The sequence below is a fragment of the Ochlerotatus camptorhynchus genome, unplaced genomic scaffold, assembly GCF_037179485.1.
Source record: "Ochlerotatus camptorhynchus isolate MF236.1 unplaced genomic scaffold, CSIRO-AGI_Acam_v1.1 ptg000047l, whole genome shotgun sequence".
In the NCBI taxonomy this organism is placed as follows: domain Eukaryota; kingdom Metazoa; phylum Arthropoda; class Insecta; order Diptera; family Culicidae; genus Ochlerotatus; species Ochlerotatus camptorhynchus.
This window is the reverse complement of record NW_027040538.1, coordinates 244,225-262,575: the sequence shown is the minus strand read 5'-3', so window position 1 is coordinate 262,575 and position 18,351 is coordinate 244,225. Positions and strand designations below refer to the sequence as shown.

Here is an 18,351-nt window from a genome sequence, read left to right as displayed (position 1 = left end):
CGTTGTAGGCATTGACATGTAAAGCTGGGTCAATTTGCTATCAGTACGTATTGTAAATTGTATCAAAACAGTTGTAGCGTCCCTTGCTGCTTTTCGTATGGAACAAAACGCTTACACTATCTTTTTCTCATCAATATACTGACAAGATTAATTACGATCATGACCCGATTTGGAATATATTGAGCTGGGTTACATATCTATCTATGATGTTTTTATTTTAATTATTTTTATGTTTGGGCATTGTATTTTTTAAAGTTAATACTGTGAGGTCAGACACGTTTAGATCTGTCATACAAATGCAATTACCTTCATACAACCAATCAGGTACACCGTTGTATATAGTATTTTCTTCTCCTGTAAATGTTAGCCTATGATCCTCCTCATCCGATGGTGATTGTCTTATATATATGTCGTTAGCGGCTACTATTGCTATTGCGGTAGTATTTCCAATCCAAGACACATACTGCAAGCGAGCGGTCTGCAGTTTTGGAGAGCTTTTAAGTCTTATAGGCATATGATGACTGGAAACAGAGTAAAAAGTACCTGATAAATTATTCTAAATATAAATAATAAATAATTGCATATGTGCATCCATTTTCAAAGTAGCTTTAAGGAGTTTTTATACTTAACAGCCTAAGTAATTGACTATTAGCTATCGGTTTATTAATTCCAGACTGATTCAATAATTCTAATTAAATTACTATAAAAATGCCTAAGTTTTATACACACTAAAATTATTTTACCGAAAACTGTGAAATTCTACCGAAATCTCAACAACTGAACGTTCGGTAAACAGTTCGGTGATTTTTCACAGTTTTCCTGTAATTTTTCTACGAATATCTGTGAAATCAGAACAGCTGAACGTTTGGTTAAACTTTGACGTTCATTTTAAGGTTCAATTTACTTTGATGCATTTTGGAAAATTTCAAAGCAGTTTTTTCCGACGCATTATTTCAGATTGCAAAAAGCTCGCACTATTCGATTCCTTTTGATATTTTACACAAAATGACGCGAGCTTTTTGCAATCTAAAATAATGCGTCGAAAAAAACTGCTTTTGAATTTTTAAAAAATGCATCAAAGTAAATTGAACCTTAAAGGCTATTGAATTTGAAAATAATATCAAAACATGTTCAACCTTGCTGAAATGATCAAATCTTGTCATTTTAGTGGAGATTTAGTTTCAAAGTAGCTGAAAAGCAATTGAATTGAATTGCATAAATTTTACCGAAAAGTTCAGCTGTTCGGATTTCGGTAAAAATTACCGAAGTCGGCGATTATTTCTAAGTGTGTAGGACGCTCTATTAAAAAATAAAATCGAGTGAATTCTTGGCGGTGGGATTAAGAGCTACACATAAACCTTACTAGGTTAGTGCTTTGTTAAAAGACCGTAGAGATGAAGAACATATGCTTAGATATTGGCCACTCTACCGACCTAACTGCCCTAATGTTCTTCTGCAATCTGACTGTATATGTGAGAGTTTTGACGTAGGATTTCGTGTTTCGGCATCATATTGGGGGTGCAATTTCAAAAAACCAAAATCGACCGCGTTACGAAAAGTGGTCAGGTTTTGTCTGTCAATATCGGATGGATTTTAATTCTAAACAAGCGAATCGATTGGAAATTTTTTTACAAATCTGCTTAAATGAACACTAACACTAGGTCACTATTGAAAATTACACAAATGTGCAACTGTTGCAATGGTGATCAAAATTATCACCGAATGTCTGCAAAAAGCGCTTTCCCTGTAACAGATTTCAATATCGAATTCCATTCGGTCTCACTGAACGGTGTTTATTCAATCAACGTGTGTGCTGGTGTCCGGTCAGTCGTCATCATCATCATCAGCAGCAGCAGCAGCAGCAGCAGTGCTTTTGGTACATGGCGTTGAACATTGTTCTCCAGTACACGACGAAAGGCGCAAGCAGCGAACTGCAGCCCACATGTGTGTCCATTCTCCGAAGGAGGAAGAAGCCGCACCGCTACTGACCGCTGTGGGCCATCTATGCCAAGCGCGTCACCCTCGTTCCAAACAACATAGAACTCACCAGCCTCATCTGTGTTGATATGATTGATCTTTTCTGATCGATAGAACGGAAATGGGCGATTACGGTGAAGTAGCGCTCTACCATACATAAATTCAGCAATCGACTAAGTTTTCAATAAGCTAGTTTTCAATAGCGACCAAAAATATCCGTTAGTACCGTTCCAATGACGCGTTCATCTAGATAAAATTGATAAATAGCAGATGTTTAGCTATTGGCCCAACCTTAGATCAATAGGCCTACATTAGAGACATTTCCCCTATCACATCAAAGTGGCTGCACTTCAATGTGCTGTGTTTAATATCAAAAAATGGTCCTACTTGCCCCGATGAACGGGTAAAGTGAGTCCTAATTGTGCATTTATTGAGTATTATTTCAGATTGTTTTAAGCTGAATATTTGGTTTCTTTTTATGTGCATACACTTGTGCAGGGATGCCAACAGGAAATTACTGTGCTTTTTAAAATATGAAAATAATGAATAGCACAAAATTCTGAACAACCATTTTTTTAGGTCCCACTTGCCCCGGTGTAACTTATACTGTGAGTTGGCAACATTGATATCTAACTGTATAACAATTTCGATAAGCAATTAGTTCAATCAAATTTCACGAAATGTGTTTCAGATTAGGTTCTCAGTTATTTACACTCTTGAGGTAGGTCTAGTTTATCGAAATTTTCATTTTCTCGGAAGCTCATCCGCAAATCTCGGGCCAACTCGGGCTTCTGCTCGTTGGCGTTATGGAATCAGTCATATTCTTCTCTATACCTGGTTTTGAACCCTGTTTTAAAGTTTATTCATACTTACTCATTAGCGACATCATACACAGTATATAGTGCAGTGAACGATATTCGGTAAACCTGAAAAATTAAACAATGTTTGATTACACACTAGGGTGGGTCAACTTTACAACCCCTCACTCCCCACAACTTATTCGATTTGTATTGAGGTCCCCAAAAACCGGGGCAAATTTGAGCAAAATTGGATGCGATCTAGATTTCCGGATGATTTTTAAAATTTGTATGGAAAAACATATGAGAAAAGGAAAAAACAAAAACTAATGCCGATGCAAATGTTATTTTCATTTTATGTCCGGCATCACTCAGATAGATTGAGAAGGGGAGTAATTGAAAAGCAAGGGACAGCAAGAAATAAATATTTCTTGACTAAATTAAATATATAGGGGAAATGTCGGATTTGGCAAAACCTTAACCTATTATCGTCAGGGGGTAAACAAAGTCCTAGAGCACTCAAATTTGGTCAATAAATGCTCTGAAACACAATGTATCCACATGCCAAAATTGAACTCTAAAGAACGTTGTTTACCACCTGACGATAATGGAATAAGGTATTGCCGAAGCCGTCATTTACCCTATTCATTCAAAATTAAATAGTTTTATGCTAATATTTAAGATATGATCGCAAAACTTATTATTAAAAAATATATATAATTCTTCCGGTGTAACTTTTTTCCCATTCCATATTTTGCAATTTTAGGAATTGGGGGAAGGGCATAACATGAAAATAAAATTTGCATCAGTCTAATTTGTCTTATTGTCCACACCTGAGGTTTATACTAAGTGAACTATGCAGGACAACCTTTTACATAACCGGAAATCGATTCGAACAATGTAAAAAGTTATTTACGATATAGCGTTTATCATTTAGCGGGATACCCTAAGCTGCCCAGTATGTTCACATACGCCATATAGGTACACGCAGGGGGTGACCCCGGCGTAGTGGTTAACATCCATACCTCTCACGCCAAAGTCACGAGTTCAAATCTCACCCCCAGACAAGTCACGAATGACCTAAGGGCGTTAAAGTGACCATAATAGAAAAAAAAAAAAAAAAAAAAAAGGTACACGCAGAGCAAAGCATAATTACTTTTTACACAGAAGTCGAAACGATTTGCGGGCATCGGAAATGTTGCTCTGCATAGTTTGCCAAATCTTAGTCTCACATATGGGCAATACATTAATTGCGCAATTTTAAAATTGTATTTTTTCAAAGTTAAATTAAATATTTTCTTTCTGTTTCCTATAAATTTTTCCATTCTAACTTTAAAATTATCTCGCTAGTCAAACTCGTTCAAATTACGCACAGCTGTTAGAGATCTTAAATTCATTGGGGGGAGCAGGGGGTTGCAGACCATTATACAAAGTTGACCCACCCGCTACACACATTTAGACAATCACCTGTTAATAATATCAAATATCAAAAATAAGTATAAAACTAAACGTAAGGGTATCTAAATGTTAAGACGGCCTTAACAAATATTATAACAAAATTGTCAGCCCCCACTCCCCTTCCCCTTCAAACCTGACACAAAATATCAAGAAGCTCAAAAATATTTATTTTCATAAAACAGCAAAAAAGGTTATCTTCCATTTAATTCCACTTAATAAATTTTGGTATCCATGACAGATACGTATTTCGACTACAATGTGCAGTCTTCATCAGTGTCATTCCCACTAAAGAACTTATCAAAATCTAACCCCCTTAAGTACTCATCCCCTAGGTAAAAAAGTCAAGATCATAGGTATAAAAATGAAACTACAATGTGTTGAATCGGAACCTACCTAACTAATAAAAACCAAAGATTTAAGTAAGCTAAAGGAGAAAAATCTATACAACTCTCTAATAAGGAAAATCCCCAAAGGCTTGGTAGCCATCATAATGAAGTAATGAAATTGGGTTGTTAGCGGAATGCTAAATAAAACAGCAAAAAAGGTTATCTTCCATTTAATTCCACTTAATTAATTTTGGTATCCATGACAGATACGTATTTCGACTACAATGTGCAGTCTTCATCAGTGTCATTCCCACTAAAGAACTTATCAAAATCTAACCCCCTTAAGTACTCATCCCCTAGGTAAAGAAAGTCAAGATCATAGGTATAAAAATGAAACTACAATGTGTTGAATCGGAACCTACCTAACTAATAAAAACCAAAGATTTAAGTAAGCTAAAGGAGAAAAATCTATACAACTCTCTAATAAGGAAAATCCCCAAAGGCTTGGTAGCCATCATAATGAAGTAATGAAATTGGGTTGTTAGCGGAATGCTAAATAAAACAGCAAAAAAGGTTATCTTCCATTTAATTCCACTTAATTAATTTTGGTATCCATGACAGATACGTATTTCGACTACAATGTGCAGTCTTCATCAGTGTCATTCCCACTAAAGAACTTATCAAAATCTAACCCCCTTAAGTACTCATCCCTAGGTAAAGAAAGTCAAGATCATAGGTATAAAAATGAAACTACAATGTGTTGAATCGGAACCTACCTAACTAATAAAAACCAAAGATTTAAGTAAGGTAAAGGAGAAAAATCTATACAACTCTCTAATAAGGAAAATCCCCAAAGGCTTGGTAGCCATCATAATGAAGTAATGAAATTGGGTTGTTAGCGGAATGCTAAATAAAACAGCAAAAAAGGTTATCTTCCATTTAATTCCACTTAATTAATTTTGGTATCCATGACAGATACGTATTTCGACTACAATGTGCAGTCTTCATCAGTGTCATTCCCACTAAAGAACTTATCAAAATCTAACCCCCTTAAGTACTCATCCCCTAGGTAAAGAAAGTCAAGATCATAGGTATAAAAATGAAACTACAATGTGTTGAATCGGAACCTACCTAACTAATAAAAACCAAAGATTTAAGTAAGCTAAAGGAGAAAAATCTATACAACTCTCTAATAAGGAAAATCCCCAAAGGCTTGGTAGCCATCATAATGAAGTAATGAAATTGGGTTGTTAGCGGAATGCTAAATAAAACAGCAAAAAAGGTTATCTTCCATTTAATTCCACTTAATTAATTTTGGTATCCATGACAGATACGTATTTCGACTACAATGTGCAGTCTTCATCAGTGTCATTCCCACTAAAGAACTTATCAAAATCTAACCCCCTTAAGTACTCATCCCCTAGGTAAAGAAAGTCAAAATCATAGGTATAAAAATGAAACTACAATGTGTTGAATCGGAACCTACCTAACTAATAAAAACCAAAGATTTAAGTAAGCTAAAGGAGAAAAATCTATACAACTCTCTAATAAGGAAAATCCCCAAAGGCTTGGTAGCCATCATAATGAAGTAATGAAATTGGGTTGTTAGCGGAATGCTAAATAAAACAGCAAAAAAGGTTATCTTCCATTTAATTCCACTTAATTAATTTTGGTATCCATGACAGATACGTATTTCGACTACAATGTGCAGTCTTCATCAGTGTCATTCCCACTAAAGAACTTATCAAAATCTAACCCCCTTAAGTACTCATCCCCTAGGTAAAGAAAGTCAAGATCATAGGTATAAAAATGAAACTACAATGTGTTGAATCGGAACCTACCTAACTAATAAAAACCAAAGATTTAAGTAAGGTAAAGGAGAAAAATCTATACAACTCTCTAATAAGGAAAATCCCCAAAGGCTTGGTAGCCATCATAATGAAGTAATGAAATTGGGTTGTTAGCGGAATGCTAAATAAAACAGCAAAAAAGGTTATCTTCCATTTAATTCCACTTAATAAATTTTGGTATCCATGAGCCTTTGGGGATTTTCCTTATTAGAGAGTTGTATAGATTTTTCTCCTTTAGCTTACTTAAATCTTTGGTTTCTAACTCACATACAAACGCGCCCAACAAACCTAAGTTAAAATTTGTTTTTTTGTGACAGGACATCTTTTTTTTTTAAGTATTTGTAACAGCCTAAACTGACCTCATATGTTTTTAAGAAGGAAAATAATTTCAAAATCGAGTCTTAAATTCAAGAGCAAATTTTCATTACTTCGAAAGTAACAAAGGTAAACAAAGTCGAGCTATCAGTGTCAATCGATGCTCCTGCTATTACACAATATACTGTCCGAATATAGGATCACATCCCATTTTTAAATTTATTTACCAGTCAAATTGCTTTTTGAAATAATCACCTTCCGATCAAATATTTTTCGATGTTACTTAAATCACCCGATTTCTATGGGGATGTCGTTTGTCTTAAGAAACAGTGCAGAGAAACCCTTGAAAAGTGTACGTTCGTCGTTTCGCTTTCTCATTATTAAAGTGAATGAATCGAACTGTTTGTTGCTAAGATGATTTTGGTGGTCCTTAAATGATGAATGGGCTGCACGTAAGAAGACGTGATTGATAATTCTCTCGAATATGCTGGTAAATACACTTTGAATTAGGTAACATTAGAGGGCCACCAAACGATGTATAATAACTTTTAACTCAAAAAAACAGTATTTTTTAGCATAAAAGCTAGCAATCTGCTTTGTATGATTAAAACCCTGATTAAACTATTAAACATTGCTATCATTATGAGATTATATGTGTTTAATTGGAAATAGCAATAACTTTTCGGTCATCAAAACAAAATTTTATTTTTCCCGGATCGGTGCGAACGTTACTTTCGACATAATGATAATTTTCTCTTGAATTTAAATATTGTTTCTTCTATTTTGCTGCCCTTTGTCCTTTGTATTTTAGAAAGCAAATGGGTTTGGATAAAATTTCACTACGACCATATTCAGTTTTGAACCTGAGCATGGACGTCACCCTACTTTTACCATATTCAGTTTTAAACTAAAATGCACACACTATTTAAAACTTTATAATAAATGGAGCATAATTGAAGCAACTATAAGATAAAGAAACAATTAATAAGAAATATATGATCTAAATCTGTTTAGGCTAATTCTATAAACAACTAATTTCAAGCAGACGTTTTGTTTATGTACTTACTTGTTTCACGTTATGCTTGAACAGTACATATCGCAAGTCGTGTGAACATTGATAACCTTTCACGTTAATTTGGCGCTGAAAAATAAATAAAGGTTAAACAACTAAACAAAACCACAAGCACGAGAAACTCTTCTACTTACTATGGTATGGTTTGTTACCAATGTTGACACAGTATTCGTGGCAGTGTCTAGTACAGCGAGCCCTCCATCATCAGATTGAAAGACGAATTTTTTACTATTTATCCACATAGAAGGAAGCCTCTGTGGTATTATTTCCTTCTGAAGAAAATCGTCTAGTTTCATCCGCTTGCCAGACCAATATAGCAATTCATCAACGTAGCTGTAACATCATAATAACATTGGTTTCTGAAACTTAAACTGGACTTCCTCAAAAGTACAAATACTGTGATTAAAATGCACTTTTCGCCTTCGGACCACTTATTTCTGGCCTTATAAATATAAGTACACCCAGATAACCAGAAGTTGTATAATAAATTATGCATATGAAGAATCGTAAAGCGCAACAGATCAAGTCAACATCGCATATAATAATGAAATTAATCGAATTATGATTAAATGCAAATTTACGACTTATATTCGATGAGTTATTTTTGTATCATGCTACAATTGGATAAAATCGTAAGCTTTGTCAAACTATATTTGCTACTGCTCTCCTTATATCAATTGTATATCTTGAAAATTAAATGGGTTTTTGTGCATTTACAGATACGATTTATTTTTTGTTATACATGTTCACATATCGCAAAAACAACTTTGATATACATACATTCTGGTTGTCTGAGTTAGTCGATTTGATGTAAACTCGCACATTCTTCACAGTAAAAAGGAGCTTATTTGTCCAATGCACAATACTTACCCTAAAAGATATATAGCTGTAACAATCCCAGATATAACAAATCCGATTACTAATAGAGAAAACACTATACTCCTCCAATTATGACCTTCAGGTGGGAAAAGATCCTAAGGGAAGTCAGAAAAAAAGGTCTCGTTTCAGTGAATATAATGGCTGCGGATTTTTTTTTACCTAGCTTTGGAAAAGCTGACACACACACACACACACACACACACACACACACACACACACACACACACACACACACACACACACACACACACACACACACACACACACACACACACACACACACACACACACACACACACACACACACACACACACACACACACACACACACACACACACACACACACACACACACACACACACACACACACAGTGCAGGGACCTGGACGAGATCACCACAGAAGAGGAGCTAAGAAGTGCGTTGAGAGTGCACTGCGATCTGGGAGATGTCCCGATGTCAATCCGCATGAGGAAGGCGTACGGCGGCATGCAAACGGCGGTTATACGGCTTTCGACAGTTGCAGCGAATAAGCTGTTGGAGACGGGCAAGGTCAAGGTTGGCTGGTCATTGTGCTCGCTGAAAGCCACTCCTCGGGTTACCAAGCAATTGGAGCGATGCTTCAAGTGCATGGGATTCGGTCACCAGGCGAGGAACTGCAATGGCCCTGACAGATCTGATCTGTGCAGGAAATGCGGAGAGAAAGGCCATATTGCAAGAGGCTGCACGCAGCATCCGAGGTGTATGCTCTGCAAAAAAGAGGACGGTAACGATCATACGACGGGAGGCTTCAAATGCCTAGCATACAAAAAGGCGATGGCAGGCCAACAGTAATGGAGGTAACCCAAATAAACCTCAATCATTGCGACATTGCTCAGCAACTGTTGTGGCAGTCGACAACAGAAACAAAGTGCGACGTTGCAATCATTGCGGAACCGTATCGAGTCCCTCCCGATAACGGTAACTGGGTTGCGGATAGAGCTGGGATGGCAGCTATACAAGTTATGGGCAGATACCCCATTCAAGAAGTGGTTGCGAGCTCATACGAAGGCTTCGTGATCGCCAAAATCAACGGAATCTTCATGTGTAGTTGTTACGCACCCCCCAGATGGACGATGGAGAAGTTCCACGAGATGCTTGATGGACTTACCGAAGAGCTGGTCGGACGACGACCGGTAGTCATCGGAGGAGACTTCAATGCTTGGGCAGTGGAGTGGGGAAGCAGGTGTTCCAATGCAAGAGGGCACAGTCTGTTGGAAGCTCTGGCAAAACTGGAAGTTATGCTGGCCAATAAAGGCACCAGCAGCACTTTTCGCAGAGATGGCCGAGAATCCATTATCGACGTTACTTTCTGCAGTCCGTCGCTGATGGCAAACATGGATTGGAGAGTGTGCGAAGGATATACCCATAGCGACCATCAGGCGATACGATATGGCATCGGTCAACGGAATACTGTGGCAGTACGGAGGACGAGAACTTGTGACCGAAAGTGGAAGACGAAAGCTTTCGACAAGGATTTGTTCGTTGAGGCACTTCGTGTGGACGGGAGTCCCGTAGATCTAAATGCGGACGAGCTGACAGAAACGTTAGTGAGAGCATGTGACACGACCATGCCGAGGAAACTGGAGCCAAATAACAGACGGCGTCCAGTCTACTGGTGGAACGAGGCACTTAGCACTCTCCGCGCTAGTTGTCTCAGAGCCAGAAGACGTGTTCAGAGAGCAAGAACGGAAGCAGACAGAGAGGAACGAAGAGAAGTGTTTCGAGCGGCCAGGGCCGCTTTTAAACGAGTAATTAAGCAGAGCAAGTCGAACTGTTTTAAGGAGCTGTGTCGAGACGCTGATGCCAACCCCTGGGGCGACGCATACCGAGTCGTGATGGCGAAGATCAGAGGTCCAACGATGCCCGCTGAAATGTGCCCAGAGAAGCTGAAAGTCATCGTGGAAGGACTTTTCCCGAAGCACGACCCAACAACCTGGCCACCTACACCGTACGGAGAAGGAGAGGGAGATAACGTCGAAATCACCAACGAGGAGCTCGTAGTAGTGGCGAAAGGATTGAAGGTGAAGAAAGCTCCCGGTCCGGATGGAATCCCCAACGTAGCGTTGAAAGCGGCGATCCAGTCATCCCCGGACATGTTCAGGATGGTGCTGCAGAAATGCCTGAACGAGGGTCACTTCCCTGAGAGGTGGAAGATACAGAAGCTAGTGTTGCTGCCGAAACCAGGAAAACCGCCGGGGGATCCAGCATCATACAGGCCTATATGCCTGCTGGATACACTCGGAAAACTCTTGGAGAGGATCATCCTAAACAGGCTGACGAAATACACGGAGAGTGAGCACGGATTGTCGGAGAGGCAGTTCGGATTCCGGAAAGGGAGATCGACGGTGGATGCAATTCGGACAGTGGTCGAGAGAGCTGAAAAGGCGTCCAAACAGAAGCGGAGAGGAGATCGATATTGCGCCGTGATAACGATCGACGTCAAGAATGCGTTCAACAGCGCCAGCTGGGAGGCCATCACCGAAGCACTGCATAGAATGAGGGTCCCTGACTACCTGTGCAGGATCCTGAGGAGTTATTTCCAGAACCGGGTTCTGGTCTACGAGACAGACATGGGACAGAGATCGATTAGGATCACAGCGGGAGTTCCACAAGGCTCCATCCTTGGTCCAACGCTCTGGAACGGGATGTACAACGGCGTGCTAACGCTGAAACTGCCCAAAGGAGTTGAGATCGTTGGCTTTGCGGACGACGTCGTCTTGACGGTAACAGGCGAGACGCTGGAAGAGGTGGAAGTGTTGTCAACCGAGGCAATCGACATGATTGGTAACTGGATGAAAGGAGCGAAGCTGCAAATAGCCCACCACAAAACGGAAGTGTTATTGGTCAGTAACTGTAAAGCGGTACAGCGGGCAGAAATCACCGTCGGGGAGCACACCATAGCCTCGAAGCGTGTGTTAAAATACCTGGGAGTGATGATCGATGACCGGCTAAACTTCAACAGCCACGTCGAATATGCCTGTGAGAAGGCTTCGAAGGCCATCAACGCGATAGCTAGAATCATGCCGAACAACGCTGGTCCCAGCAGTAGCAAGAGGCGTCTTCTGGCCAGCGTGTCATCATCGATACTGAGATATGGAGGTCCAGCCTGGGTTCCAGCGCTGGAAACGAAGCAGAACCAAAGGAAACTGAGCAGTACGTTCCGGCTCATGGCCATGCGAGTCGTTAGTGCGTACAGAACCATCTCGTCGGAAGCAGTATGCGTTATCGCCGGTATGATCCCTATCGGCATCACCCTGGCGGAGGACAGCGAGTGCTACAGGCAGAGAGAAGCCGGAAGAGTACGGAAAGTTGTGAGAGTGGAGTCATTGGCTAAGTGGCAACAGGAGTGGAACACGACGGAGAACGGTAGATGGACACATAGACTAATACCGATTCTTTCGACCTGGGTGAACAGAAAACACGGAGAAGTCAATTTCCACCTAACGCAGTTCCTGTCTGGCCACGGCTGCTTCAGGAAATACCTGCATCGGTTCGGACACGCAGCGTCACCCCTCTGTCCGGAGTGTGGCAACGTCGATGAAACGCCGGAGCATGTGGTCTTTGACTGTCCAAGGTTCGAGGCAGTGCGAACGGAGATGCCCGTCCTTAACGTGGAGAATGTCGTCGATGAAATGTGTCGAGAGGAGGACGCTTGGAATGCCGTCAGCAGGGCAGTCACGCAGATTATGTCAGAGCTACAGCGTAAATGGAGAGAAGAGCAGCGATCTAGCAACGCCAGCTAGCGCTGAGAGTACGACAAGTGCATGAGCACAGCCACCCCCCGAAGTAGTCGCTTCACAGTGGTCCCGGGGGGATCCAGGCAGAGGAGAGAGTAAGGAATGGGTTTTAGTGGAGCTGCACTAGGCAACTAGTGGATACCACACCGTGCCACCTTCTCTACAGGCCAGGCTTCTTGAAACTTTCCTAAACCTTACTATAAAAAAAAAAAAAAAAAAAAAAAAAAAAAAAAAAAAAAAAAAACACACACACACACACACACACACACACACACACACACACACACACACACACATACACATACACACACACATATAGATATATATATATATATAATTACATATAAGCAGATACAGTCAGAACAAAAGAGCCACTTGTAATAGTATCGTCATAAAAACATTTATATTCCTGTTATTTGATAGCGAATTTTAATGAAATTTCAGACATTGAGGCACTGTGCATTAATCTTGAATATTTCATGAAAATGGGATGTCAAATTACAAAGAAATACCATGTTTAGTGATGGTACGATTTCTACTGGTTATATTTCGCTAACACACACTGTATAAGCAATTATGAGCGATTTTTGAATACTAAAAGCAACAAAAATAATTAAAAAGCGAAACAGCGAGTTTAAATTATTGATTTTATGAAAAGTTGATCCCTGACTCCTTAAATTCGTATTTTAGGCAAAGTGCAAACAATAATTTTAAAACTGACTGCTTGGTGCAGTACTAAATATTTATATATTATTGCAAATGTGTAGATTTAGCTTTTCCTCTATCCTTCAATACGTATACTGATTGCGACGAAATGGTGATTGAGCTGTATGCAATCATCTGTATTTAAACATTCTAATTTACGTAAATCTCCACTTAAGTAACTGAATTCATTAATTGCTTTTGTAGCTATTTATTCCAAGAAGTGACGAACCAGCCAGTGGCTGAAAGTCACTCTAATAAAGAAAAAAAAATATTGCAATTATATGTGCATAATAATAAATAATAACTATTTATTCCAATTATATGTGCATAAAAATAAAATTGGTTTTTTATTCATTATGCAAAGCAAGTTCGTACCATTTGCGAATGAGAACAACATATTAGTTCAGAAGAAAAGAATATGCCGTCCCCTTTAATTAGAAAACCTGACACATAGGGTAGGTGTACCCGTAGTAGACTGATGCAAAATTTGACTTTTCGCTCCACAGGGCTTAAATGGTTTCAAATCGGGTCCTGATTAGCCTCCCAAAGTTACAACTCATTTGGTTAGAAACAGACTTCGCACAAGCCATTTGAAGTTTACATGTAAATTACTATGGGAAATCTCAACTTTTTGTTCATTGCCTTCTAGTCTTTTTCCATATTGAGCTGCGAAACAGTTCGGTAGCCATTCTTATAGAAAATTTTTTCAGCTACAACTTTGCTCAAGATCGTTTCTATGTAAAACGAGACATGAAAAAGTTATTAATTATTTAAGAGATTGGTAAACTTATGACATGATCAAGCAGCTGCTCTGTAGGCAACAGTGTATTTTGCGGTGTGACATAGTAGCCATGATTTGTGTGTCCTATTCAATGCCCCAGAAACACCAATGTTGCCTGCTGAGCAGTTGATTGAGCATGATCATAAGACATCAGCGCATTTAACCATTGATAACTTTCGATCCTTGGATTTAATCAGAAAGTGGTATTGAGCAAAGTTGTAGCTGGAAAAATTTCCTACAAGTATAGTTGAAAGTTTTTGAAGCAGATCGATATGGTGAATTATTAGATAGACATGAACAAAAATCTTGGTTTTACCATAGTAATTCCCATACAAACTTCAAATGGTTTGTGCCATCTCAGTTTCTCACCAAATTGGTTCAAATTTTGAGAGGTTAGTCAGAATCCGATTTGGAATCGTTTAAGTACTGTGGAGCAAAAATTTTAAATTTTGCATCACTCTAACCCGTAGGGTGCTTCATTTTATACAATACAATACCATAGGCCATCCTCCAGTGTGATTCATGACCTCAAATTATATGTTTGTGCCAAATATGGTAAATATTGATGAAGGTTTAGATGTCATACAAATCGTTTGCAGTTAGAATTACTATGGAAGCAGTTTAAATTTAATTTATATTGCTCTAATTTTGTTTCTAGCTGTCTAAATGCTTTAAAAATTTGATATGTGGTCGTTATGATAAAGATCATCAAAACTGTTATTGTTACGGTCAGATTGCTAGCTATCCCAGAAAATGCGAATAAATCTATACAATTTAATACACTCAGGTCTTTTTTTACACGGGGATACGTATCGTGTAAAAAACCGTGTAAAAAAAACCTACGAGATTTTGATATTTCACATGCTTAAATGTTTTTAAAAAATCGGATTTTAATGCCATTTGTAATTATAGCATGCTATGGTCCATATAAACATAAAATTTCTGTATTTACACCAAAATTGCGATTTTTTCTATGTATGTCATTCGATTGCCTTGAAACGGATAATGTGATTGGAATCAAGTCGATAAGTTGTATCGTTGTCGAGAAATCGTTAAAAATGTACCGTGTTAATCGCGAAAAACCGTGTAAACAAAACCGCGTAAAAAAACCGTGTAAAAAAAGACTTCACTGTATGTGCCTGACAACAGCACAAAAACTACTGGCTTGTTTATCGTTGTAATGGCAACCAAATATAACCTTTTTACAAAATTCTGACAATATGAACCAAAGATAGAGCGATAGTGGTGAAATTAAAAAAATCTTTATGTATCGAGCTAATAAGCTTAAAAGACACGCTTTCAGCTTCTGACTTAATATGTCCTTCCAACCTCATTTATATTTGCTGTTAGGTCGTTATCAAGCACCTGCCAATGCAAAGAAAATTTAAATTTTCTCACCATTATTTCTATTCTCCCTCTAAGCTACAGCTTATAATTTGGAAGTCCCATCCGTCCATATGTCTGTACGTGCACTTAACCTCTACACACACACACACACATCTACGCGACATCTACACCTTCATAAATCTTGACAATTCAAGCTGAACATTGCATTAGGTCCTAAGTAACATAGATCGATTCTCTTCGACGACTTTCTCTTTCGTTAATAACTTGAGCACATAACTGATTCTTGTTGTGTTTGTCGTATTAGATGCTAGATAAAAGCTTCTTTTATCGATCTGTGTGCTTTACATGGCCGTGGGGATACAAAGAAAAAGTCGACGAAGAGGATCTGTCAATGCTACTTAGGACCTAATGCAATGTTCAGCTTGAATTGTTTGTGCTAGCTCATATTTTGGGATTATCAATGACACTGGATGGTGGCCCTAATGATTGCAAATACTTTTTTTCAAAATGAGGCACTCTAATGCACGTTCCATTTATGGTGTGTTCCTATCATGGCTTATAGAATTCCCATATACCATAACTGGAACACACCATAATATGATCGTATAGCCATGACTGGCACATCTATCCTAGCTAAGAATTTTATTTTCTAATAATGAAATGGATGCAAATTGCTTAAATCGAATGCATATTTAATATTTTTTTTCTTTATTACAGAGACTTATAGTCATTGCATTGGCTGCTTCGTCTCACAATCATTATTTTAGGTTTTACAGAAGCTGATTTGTGTTTTGGAACAAACTTGCAATGAGCGACAGTATAGACAACTCTATCTATCACGATATTCATGAACACGTCTGTTTCCGCGTCGATGTTTTTTTTTTTTTTTATTTATTTCAGTCCGTCTTAATGATTTAGCATATCCGCAATGGGTCGTATGAATAAAATAGTTTACTTTACTTTCGCCAGAAGAAAAACACGGGGAAGTAAAGTAAACTCATTTTACTCATATAGGCCAATGCGTACCATTAAATTAGTGCAGTTTTTAATTAAGGCCATTTGGTGAATTTTCAAATAAATTTGACAGATGTGAAATTTTCAAATAACCCAGCTATTCCAGCGTACTTATTTTTTACACACAAGGAATTCATTTCGGCAAACACCTAGTCGATATCGGTCGATCAACAAAAGAGGGATTTTCGAACATTTTAATTTATTTTCGAAGTGTCAATTTTAAGTGAACTTTCACTACACATCACAGCCTAAAAGTTCAAAGCGTATACAATCTTTGCATTCAGATATTTGCTGTTCAATTATACCAACTTGGTTAATAGAGAAAATTTCCTCGACCAAACCGCGAATCGAGTTAGCCTTTTCCGTCATGGTTCCAAATACATTGAATATTGACGTTGATTCGCTAGTTGTATTTTCACAAAATATAAATTTATAAAATCTTCTATATACACAATAATGGCGAGATGAAACATTATGACTGACGATTTTTGAGAATTTTCATTTATTATAATGCAATAAAAATTTTGAATTATAGTACTTGAATCAAATTTTGATTTTAAGAATTTACAAGCAGAATCTACCCAGAAACCTCCTTTCGGTATCCAAAGCTGTATGCCAATTTTAAATTTTGATAATTTAATAAAATGAACAGGTTTAACAATTTTAAAATTTCAATAAATGTTTTACTTGTGAAAGAAAGGAATTGATTCTTCCCTGTCTTTCTCTTAACGGATCAATAATGGTAGTCTACTTGAATTCATAGAATCATTTTGTGTGTGTGTGCATGGAGCGTGAAGAATTTTAAAATGCATGACACGGTGCAAATTATTTGATTCGTTCAGGTCACATTTGTCTAAAAAAATTTTGTTGTCACCTGTGTGGCATTTTCAAGCACATTCTTGCATACTAAATTGATATAGCTTTAAATTAAAAAAAATTAAGCAAGCGTGCCAATTAGAGTAATTCTAAACGTTGGACAAGGGTGGTCCAATATTTCTTACCTGTTCTTCTTTTTGCTTCGGATCCGCCACCTGCAAGGTTTCATCTGGAGGTAACCGCCAAGATCCACCCCCGGCCCGATCTGTATGCACATTTGCGTGCATTACAGGATCCCGAGGTACTAAGACTAGCTTGATTGTACGCCGCCACGATTATGTGTTTTAGAAGCCTTGTGATTTTTAGATTTTTCTCTCAATCTTATACAACCAAACAGCTGTAAAAATACGAAAACTTGAATTAACCTATATTGACTTCTAACACATTACAAGCTTAATGTTTGATTTGTTCAATGATTTTCTAAAGAGATTAATTTTTGGGAACCAAACATTTTGTTGGTCGTAGCAGTATTCTTAAAATAATACATTATATAACTATACAACTACTAAAAGTATCTCGACTTTAAGCTGCGCTACACAAAAAAATATGAAATTATCAATTTAAATCGATTAGGATCAGCTGACACGATTTCAAGTGGAATGACAAACAATTGTTCAAAATATAGAGCCTTGTAAATTAAAAAAAAATTGGTTTTTCTTATCAGAACACGGTGTAAGTGGAGTTGATCAATTGACAAGTTGCAGATTTACTGTGCACTATTCTATTCTGCTTCTAATCACTCTATCAGGGCTATACCAGGGAAAATGGGACCGCGGTGTGGAACGGCCATTTATAAATGTTGGGTACGATAAACACTTGTCCCGGTGTACCTTAAATAATTGTAATCAAATTCAAAGACTTAAAAGCATGTGTATCTGCAAAAAATTATTTTCTATCTTGTTGCATCACGCAGTCATAGCGATAAACAAGCATAGGACTGAAAATAAAAAAAAAACATTGCAGTTATCATTGTTATGAAGTTTGAAACATATTTCTTTGAAAATAAAATTTACGATTATAAGAGCTACTCATTTCAAACTTATTCACAACAATATTTTAAAATCCACGCTTGGAACACTATTTTGCAGCTCATGCCTAAGGGCCGATTTCTTCACCTGCGCTTAAGACTTTTAAACATGTACTGTACATGGTTAAACCTGGTTTAAAGTCTGGAACG

General features: G+C 37.9%; 1 protein-coding gene across 2 annotated transcripts in view; it reads right to left on the bottom strand.

The window, feature by feature from the left end:
- The window catches only part of LOC135717129 (dipeptidyl peptidase 4), a 57,525-nt gene that overhangs the window by 33,287 nt on the left and 5,887 nt on the right, over positions 1–18,351 (bottom strand). Inside the window, exons 2-7 of one of the 2 annotated variants that reach the window (XM_065239077.1) lie at positions 17,300–17,511; positions 8,666–8,769; positions 7,930–8,128; positions 7,790–7,864; positions 2,851–2,903; positions 307–521 (exon numbers count right to left, since the gene is read on the bottom strand). In XM_065239077.1, coding sequence (XP_065095149.1) covers positions 307–521; positions 2,851–2,903; positions 7,790–7,864; positions 7,930–8,128; positions 8,666–8,769; positions 17,300–17,401 — 748 coding nt within the window. In that variant the 5' untranslated portion in view covers positions 17,402–17,511. The remainder of the gene's footprint in view (positions 1–306; positions 522–2,850; positions 2,904–7,789; positions 7,865–7,929; positions 8,129–8,665; positions 8,770–17,299; positions 17,512–18,351) is intronic. The other variant, XM_065239078.1, reaches the window with a different exon arrangement.